Genomic DNA, 8,343 nt, shown 5'->3' with positions numbered 1-8,343 from the left:
CATATGGACACTTTTCTCTCAACGGTATCCTGTTGAACTCCCATCGCGCTTGTGGAAAAATTGCTTTTGGATCAACTCCAAAATCAGATAAGACCCCAACGCATTTCAAAGAGATTTCTCTCAACTGGAATGTTTGGCTCAGGATAGCCCTTTATTTCGGAGGCTCCTTCACAGACTGGTGATTGCACGTAGCTTACAGTAGCCACACAGATTTACACAACTAAATAGGAAGCAGTTAGCATCGATGTGCCAAAAGATTCTGTGACAATCAGTGGTCGGTGTCGCGTAGTCTCCAAATAACAGCTATGTAAAAATTATCTTACATTCCTAACTGTCATTTATGTTATCTGTTTGTTTTTGCACTTTATTTAGCTTACAGTTTAGAAATATTGCTGAAAAAATAATGACATGAAAAAAAAACAATTCAATTGCACAACTATAGATTTCTGAAAAGGAAAACCTGCACCTGGAGTGTTAAAGTTGATAAACACAGATTGAGTTGCACACACACCTTACAGTGGATGGGCAGTAGAAGAAACGGAAGGACACACAGGAAGGCCAGAGTGGTAGATAAATCTCTTTAATGAATATGATGGGAGAAGTAGTAGTAGGGCTAAGTAGCATCTATGTTGGGTGGGTTAGTTAGCACTGCAGGTTTTATGGGTGTTTGTGCTCGTGTCTGTCTATTTGTGTACGTTTGTGAGTGTGTTTTTATGAGTTTGTGTGCACTTGTTTGTGTGCGTGTGTCTAAACTTTGTGTGTGTGTGTGTGTGTGTGTGTGTGTGTGCGTGCGCGCGCATAGTTGTGGGTGAAGTGCTCAGCACCCAGCTGAACTCTCACATCCCTCAATTTGCTCTGAACAATTCCTTGTCATCTGTAAACACACACACAAACACACAGATGGTCACAAACATACACAGACTTATAAAAAAGAAAAAAAAGACTGAAAAGAACAAACATACTTGATGTTGTTGAGTAAAAATTCTCATGCATTAACTATGTTGTTTTCTAGTTGTCAGTGTGTACATTTCCGTGTGTGTGTATATGTGGGTGGGTGTGAGATTGTGGGTGTGTGTGGGTGTGCGATAATGTGTGGGTGCGTGAGATTGTGTGTGTGTGTGTGTGTGTGTGGGGGGGGGGGGTGTGTACATAAAAGACAAGGGTGTGAGGTTTTTTGGTCTTAACGTGTAAGAATGTGACATGATAATAATCGGTGTGCGAGTGCTAGGTGTGAGAAAGTAATGTGTGTTTGTGTTGTATGTGACATGCGTGATTGACTTTGTATGTGTACGATTTGAGAGACAGATGTTGTGTGTGTGTGTGTGCGCGTGCGTGTGTGTCTGTCTGTGTGTGTGCGTGTGTGTCTGTGTGTGTGTGTTGTCTTACCATCCTTCATCACTCCACAGTACTCCTCACATTCCTTCTGGCTGTAGAACTTGTTCCCGTTGCCTTGGCAACCTCTGTACTTGAAGGACACACACTTCCCGGCTTTGGAGTCAAAGGCCCACAGCTCCACGTGTGTGTTGCAGGAGCCTGCGTCTATGGGCATCCTACAGGCAGCTGGAGAGGCAGGCCAGAAGATTTCACACACTTTACAGACATGTCACCTACATGAACTAGTTGATTGATGATTGTCTACATAAACTTGATGATGGTCACTCTCCCTAGTGTTGCTTTAAGAAGGATTATTGACTTTATTAGTAGTTTATCAGTGTTCATTAGATTGTTTATTATTGATTATTCTAGTGTTAGTCCATATCCAAAAAAGAACAGAACACCATCCATGTCCATCCCTGACCAAAGATGGACAGTTCACTTGACTTGGTCCCCGGGCGCTTACAAGCTGCCCACTGCACCTGGGGGGTCCTGGAGGAGGGACAGTCCAGGATGGGAAAAGGCAGAAGATAAATTCACCGCGACCTCAGGCCTGCGTGTGTGTGTGTGTGTGTGTGTGTCCTGTGTCGCCTCCATATATCCACGTGTGTGTTCCAGTGTGTCGTTTGTGCCAATAAAACCTGACAAATTACAAATTATTACAAATTATATCCTCATGTTTGGGTGGCGCCTGCAGTGATAAACATCCGGCAACTCAAGGTGGATTGTTTTTCAATCAGATATTTGCCTTTTTTCAGATTTAGTTGTTCAAGTTGCATTTTATTCAAGCTGTCTTTATGATACTTCTGTAACAAATAAACATCATAATGCAGTTTCACTAAAGAGGATTACCAAATGATCTGTTTAACTTCAGTGAGTAAAACCTAAAATAACCCTTTTTTATTATCACAGTCCAGATAGTGTTTACAGGGTTCACCTGCACAGCAGTTATGCTAACTCAGAAATCTTGTTTTGTGGGATAGGCCCTGGCAAGATCCTCTGAGCGCTGAGAACTGTCAGATAACACTTCACGGAGAGCTGCCAGAGTGTCATTTTGATTTAAGTTGACATCTGTTATGACACAAGGATCACTTTCGCTCTCTCCTTTTCTCACTCTCCAGTTTTACCTTCTGTACGGCAGCTCTGCAAGCACTCCTTCTCTGTCACAAAGTTGTTCTGGTTGCCTAGGCAACCGCCGAAGTTGAACACCTGGCAGGCCTTGAGTGAAGTGTTGTAGTGGAAGCGCTGGGACATTCCAAAACACGGACCGGAGTCCGGTGCGGCCTCACATACCTCTGCAATACACACACACACACACACACACACACACAAATTCATGTATACACACAAATATTCATACAGGTTAAGATGAATGCATATATTGAGGATCCCATTTGAATCTTATCATCACTTACTCATCATAACTCAACATAACTCATAACGTAGCACAAGCCTTCCCCTTTACTGCTCAATGGTAGTGTGTGACGGTCGTGGTGCGACCGCACATGAACTGCACACTTCTGCCCCATGTTTGCGACCACTAGCGCACCCAACAGACATGGTTTGCACACACACACGCACACACAAACACTCATACCACTGATTACAATTGGATCCTCCCTCAGTGAAACTGCTAATTGCCCAGACTGGCAGAGGGGACTTCTAAAATGGTCTGGGCCAGACCACTTGGATAAGGTGGCTTTTAACAAACCTTTGAGACATTATTTATGTATTACATAGTTATTTCTTTGATTGATGATAGTGGGGAAATACTATGTTTGTGTCTCAGGGTCTGGTTTGTCATTGTTATATTGTTTGGTTCTTGTGTTTACCCCGGTGGGTGGAAATGGTGCTGGCCGCCATGTATATATGTTCAGTGTTCTGTCTAGTTTGGAGAGTCTTGTCATATCAGGTATGTGTTTCGCTGTGGACCCTTTTGACTGCTGAGTTTTGACCTCTACCCCATTTAGAGGCTAAGCAGGTATTTTTAATTGAGCTTTGTTACTGCTGAATATTGTCCTCTACCCCATTTAGAGGCGGAGCAGGTGATATGCCTGGAGACTGTTGCTGTTTGTCGTCTTCTAATTGAGATGCTTAGCAGTTCTCCAGGATATTTAAAAGATATTAAACCTTTATATTTTGAACCATCACTCTGTCTCTGAGCTTTTTGGGCCAAACCCACATTTTTGACGGCAACCGAGGCTCGGTCCGTCACATAGTGTCAGCCCTGTTTTTGCACTGGGAGCCCTGTGTTTGACATCTCAAGTGATATGCTAGCGACTGAATGCTGGCACCAGTGGCCTCTAGCCTCCATGGCGGCACACCCACCTCCACTCCGTGCCAGGTTTAAGCCTGGCACAGGACAGGGCTTCTAATAGTGCAGGTTAAGCACATAAACTGGGTTTGTCTTCTTTCATTGGGAGTCCACCGTGTTAGGCCACATTAGGAGACACGCTACAGGCTGATACTGGCATCCATGGGTTGTAGCCTCCTCGCTAACACCCCCCCCCCCCCCCCCCCCACCGTTGCCCGAGGCGGCAGGGTTACATGTGGCCCAGTGTTGTGCTTCTCACTGTGTAGTGTTCCTTAAACTAGCACAGACCAGTTTTAGCCTCCTCGCTAGGTTAGCGAACGTGCCTAGCCGTGCCCGAATGGCTGCAGGTTCACTGCTCAGGTTCCATCTGCTCTGTTTGAACATGGTGAAGTTGGTGGCTGTCTTCTCTGAGTAGGAGAAAGCTGACTGGCCCCTCACCTGGTCCCCAGAAGAGAGGCGTGTTCGTCGCCATCATTCCTGAGCCCTCATCATCCTGATCCTGGGGGAGCACTGCAGCCCTCCTGGACCTCTGACACATCCAGCAAATCCAACAGAAAGACCAGAAACAACAGGAGTGATTGTTATGCTTTCATATGTATTATAAGTCATCATCAACTTACAGATAAGGCTTTAGGACGAGGTGGGGATTAGGTCACAACAACCCCTGACAGCCCAGACTGCTTCTAAAAGAGATCACACCACTACACTGTATCTGTCCCGTCTCGACCTTCTCAAGCTAAAAGTCTGGACACACTACTTGGAGAGGGAATCCCTTATGTGACCCAGGGATGTTTCCTGAAAGCATTGTTATACAGCTGCCACTGGTGTATGATAGGGAGACTATGATTATGGCGAACGTGTTTTGTATCAACCAAATAGTTTTCCCCCACTAAAATTAATGCTGCAGGTATTTTATTTACTTATTTATGTATTTATTATACTTTGCACCTCAGTGTAACCTCATAATTCTAGAAGGTTCTAGAAAGCCAATTGCTTCAGAGGGAGCCTGGTCCAGAGAAGAGCTCCACCATACCTGGACAATAGGTATGTCAACAACCACAGTTTCTCCTGGGATGCATTCACCTGCAGATGGACAGAGTGGGAAGAATGGGAGAAAGAGAGAGACAAAGAGAGTAAATAAATATGATGATATTACATAAAAGAGCAGAACATACAGTGACCAAGAGATGCTGTTTTTCTCATGAAGAGCTTTGTAAGCTGTGGCTGTTGCCATTTCATTTTGCAAGGCTCACATCAGTCTTCAGTGAATTTTGTTCTTACAGTGCTCTGGAGAGTTGACTTTGTGGCATATGAGAGAAAGCAAACACCAGTACTGTGGTAAGTACCTTTGTTCTGCTTGATGACTATGGTGTCCTCGCTCATACCCTGTTCTCTCACCACGCGCTTGAAGTCTTCCACCAGAGTGTCCCGCAGTTCTGGGGTACGGCCTGCAGGGGGCAGTACAGAAAGAGAACTGACTGGGGCATTGTAGCACTCTGAAGTGTTTCTTTTCACTCTCGTCTTGTTGCTCCATAACTAGTGCTCCACTTTTCATCAGGTCGCATCCAGCTTTACTATCCCCAACATTAGAGAGTCAACCTGGATCCCCCGAACAATGCCAACAGTTTATCAAGAGCAAGGACAGAACTGGATGCCAACTTGATAGCCAACTTGATGCATGGATGGTAAATCATAAACCTTGTGCATCAATTAAGTGCTCTGGGTAGATAAGTACATATAAAGTGCACTATACAACATTTCTTTCATGAGGTTCTATAAGTATTACACATAGTTCCTGGTTGAGACCAGATGAGGGCGCTATACTAAACTATTGCCTGAGTCAGCTGAGAGATGCAATCCATTTTGACAAAGTGGTTCTCTCATGGTTCATGCTGTGTCACCCAACCATATAAAAAAAAATCTTTCTGTTAGATCATCAGGAGAGAGAGAGAGAGAGAGAGAGAGAGAGAGAGGTTTAGTCCGTGTCCTGGCCTGGTGACTTACCATACAGTTTGACTGAAGTGCTTTTGTCGCCCCCTTGCTTCTGTTTTATCATCACTACAAGGGCATACTCATCATAGTTTGTGTGCATCACATAGGCATCCACATCAGCATTCCATCCTGGAAGAGGGAGATGCACACAAACTTGCTGTTTCACCACCAATCATGTTTATTAAAGGCACACCATAAAGCCTGTGATTGGCCATTAAGAGATATTGTATTGCACCTACTAGACACGTGGTATTTGAATCTGCCAGGTGTTTCGGTCAGGTGATAGTCACCAGATATCTGCTTGCAGGTTCCATGCCTACACATAGATAAACATGTAGAAACAGTGAGATGATGTCTCTGTGTGTTCCATTTGTGTGTATGCGTGTGTATGAGTGGTATAGGACCTGGGCATAGTTCTGGTCATGCTGTGCGTGCGTGCGTGCGTGTGTGCGTGTGTGTGTGTGTGTGCATGCGTGCGTGTGTGTGTGCGTGTGTGTGTGCGTGCGTGTGTATGTGGTGATGGTATAGGACCTGGACATAGTTCTGGTCATGCTGTGTGTGTGTGTGTGCGTGCGTGCGTGCGTGCGTGCGTGCGTGCGTGCGTGCGTGCGTGCGTGCGTGCGTGCGTGCGTGCGTGCGTGCGTGCGTGCGTGCGTGCGTGCGTGCGTGTGTGGTGATGGTATGGGACCTGGGCATAGTTCAGGTCATGCTGTGTGTGTGCATGTGCATGTGTGTGTGTGTGTGCGTGTGTGTGTGTGGTGATGTTATAGGACCTGGACATAGTTCTGCTCATGCTGACTGTGTCTGCTGTGGGTCCCTTCTCCAGCTGCCATGTGCCAATAGGAGAATTTTCTTTGTGCTTCTGCATCCAAGGACAAGTGGAGGCTTTGGCCACATCATACCACTTCCCCATGAACTATAACACACACACACAAAAAGGGAGGGAGGGAGAGGGAGAGAGAGAGAGGGAGGGAGGGAGGGCGGGAGAGAGAGAGCAGAAAGCAAAATAGACAAAGAGAGACAGTTGAAAAACAATACTCCATCGAAACCAAATCCAAAACAATAAATCTTAAAAACTATCAGAAAAATGACTACCAAAATATACACACTCGATCACATGCTGTTGGAAAGATAATGGAGACAGACAGTGATCACTTTAAAATTGGGTGGGGGGGGGCTTAAAGACTGATAGAAGACATGAAGGATGGAAGTCAGTTAAAGGTAGAGTAAATAGATGTTGTCTTATGTCTAATATATAGATCTATAGTAAACAACAATCTAATCTGTTTCAGGCGTTGTCATGCATTTACATTCCCTTTTCAGAGCCCTTTTCAGAATAACTTTAATAAAAGACCTAAAACTCCACCTGAGACAGTTCTTTTGTACACAACACAATGCACCTCAAAGGACATGATAATCTCAAAGTCCAAATAACTTTGTACTCCTACAGTACCAAATTCACATGCTTAGTTCTCTGAACAATCCTTGTACACACTAAGTTGCAAATCGGAGATCTGAGTTTGCTAAAAGGCTTGAAACGTTGGGCTAAATGGACAGAGAGATGGAGGAGTATGGGGATCTTACCCGGTCCAGGTCGAAGCTCTCCTGTGTGGGTAGAAGGGGCTCAGAGGGCAGGGGCCCCGCATGGAGAGGGACCACGAGGGCCACCAGTAAGATCACCAGAGCTGCAGCCTCCATCTCGTCTGTGTCTAAAGCAACTGCAGAACCCACAGATGAGGTCCGCCGACCCCACTATGCTGTCGGACATCGACCCCCATCGATGTGTGTGTGTGTGTGTGTGTGTGTGTGTGTGTGTGTGTGTGTATGTGTGTGTGTGTTGAGGAATAAAGCACTGTAACACACATTCATGTAGCACTGTAACACACATACACACACACTCACAAGCACACACACACCCACACACAGAGATTAAGCAAAAAACAAACAAACACAGCAAACAGTGCAAAGTTCTCCTCATGCCTTCTTATGTTTGTCTCTTACTCAAACCTTTCTGCTCCTCTTCAATGCTACTTTTAGCAATTTGAAAGGAAATTAAATCATACAAACATAAACATACATACACACACAAACATGCATAGATCCTTAAAATAGCCTTTTGATGTGAAGACACAGTATAACAGTTTCAGTTTTGTGTAGTCATATCCAGATGGTTGAACGAGTGTATGTGTGTGTGTGTGTGTGTGTGTGTCTGTGTGTGTGTGTGTGTGTGTCTGTGTGTGTGTGTGTGTGTGTGTCTGTGTGTCTGTGTGTGTTTGTTTGTGTGTGTGTGTGTGTGTGTGTGTGTGTGTGTGTGTGTGTGTGTGTGTGTGTGTGTGTGTGTGTGTGTTTGTGTGTGTCTGTGTCTATAGGTACAGAGTCAGCTCACATTAGTATTTGTATCGGTATTCTTCTGCACTATAATAAAAATAACCCAATTTGTTTGCGTATCTGTCATATAGTGTTACTGTAGTCTAAAATGCCTTAATGTCTGACAGGCATTCGGTTCGGAGCTGCCATTAGTGGTTTATTGAACAGATGTGAAATAGGTCAGCCCCCTCAGGACAGCCAAGGTGAGTGGTCCACATTAGTCAACACTATTGATCTGCCTGCAACTCACCAGAACCCCTAAAAGCAGACAGCTAATGGTGTCACAGAGAGGAAGA

General features: G+C 45.0%; 1 protein-coding gene across 1 annotated transcript; it reads right to left on the bottom strand.

Annotated features, from left to right (window-relative positions):
* Positions 1–564: 564 nt before the first annotated feature.
* Positions 565–7,419, bottom strand: LOC105906033 (protein AMBP-like). Its single transcript, XM_012834123.3, has 10 exons — positions 7,265–7,419; positions 6,454–6,596; positions 5,920–5,996; positions 5,693–5,809; positions 5,035–5,136; positions 4,722–4,771; positions 4,127–4,217; positions 2,502–2,669; positions 1,387–1,560; positions 565–874 (listed from the first exon to the last, which is right to left on the bottom strand). The coding sequence occupies exons 1-10, from the start codon at positions 7,376–7,378 to the stop codon at positions 846–848; spliced, it is 1,065 nt and encodes a 354-aa protein (XP_012689577.2). The 5' UTR covers positions 7,379–7,419; the 3' UTR covers positions 565–845.
* Positions 7,420–8,343: the final 924 nt, after the last annotated feature.

The sequence above is a fragment of the Clupea harengus genome, chromosome 12 (genome assembly GCF_900700415.2).
Source record: "Clupea harengus chromosome 12, Ch_v2.0.2, whole genome shotgun sequence".
Classification (NCBI taxonomy): Eukaryota; Metazoa; Chordata; class Actinopteri; order Clupeiformes; family Clupeidae; genus Clupea; species Clupea harengus.
Note: the sequence above shows the minus strand (reverse complement) of the source record. Positions and strands in the feature narration are given on the sequence as shown.

Bases quoted from the DNA above. Each gene is read 5' to 3' on its own strand.
- LOC105906033 (XM_012834123.3), bottom strand. From the start codon at position 7,378: ATGGAGGCTGCAGCTCTGGTGATCTTACTGGTGGCCCTCGTGGTCCCT. The intron at 5,137-5,692 runs GTAAGTCACCAG...TGCCCCCTGCAG, and splicing joins CACTTCAGTCAAACTGTATG to GCCGTACCCCAGAACTGCGG. The intron at 875-1,386 runs GTAAGACAACAC...GTGTGTTTACAG, and splicing joins CTGTGGAGTGATGAAGGATG to ATGACAAGGAATTGTTCAGA.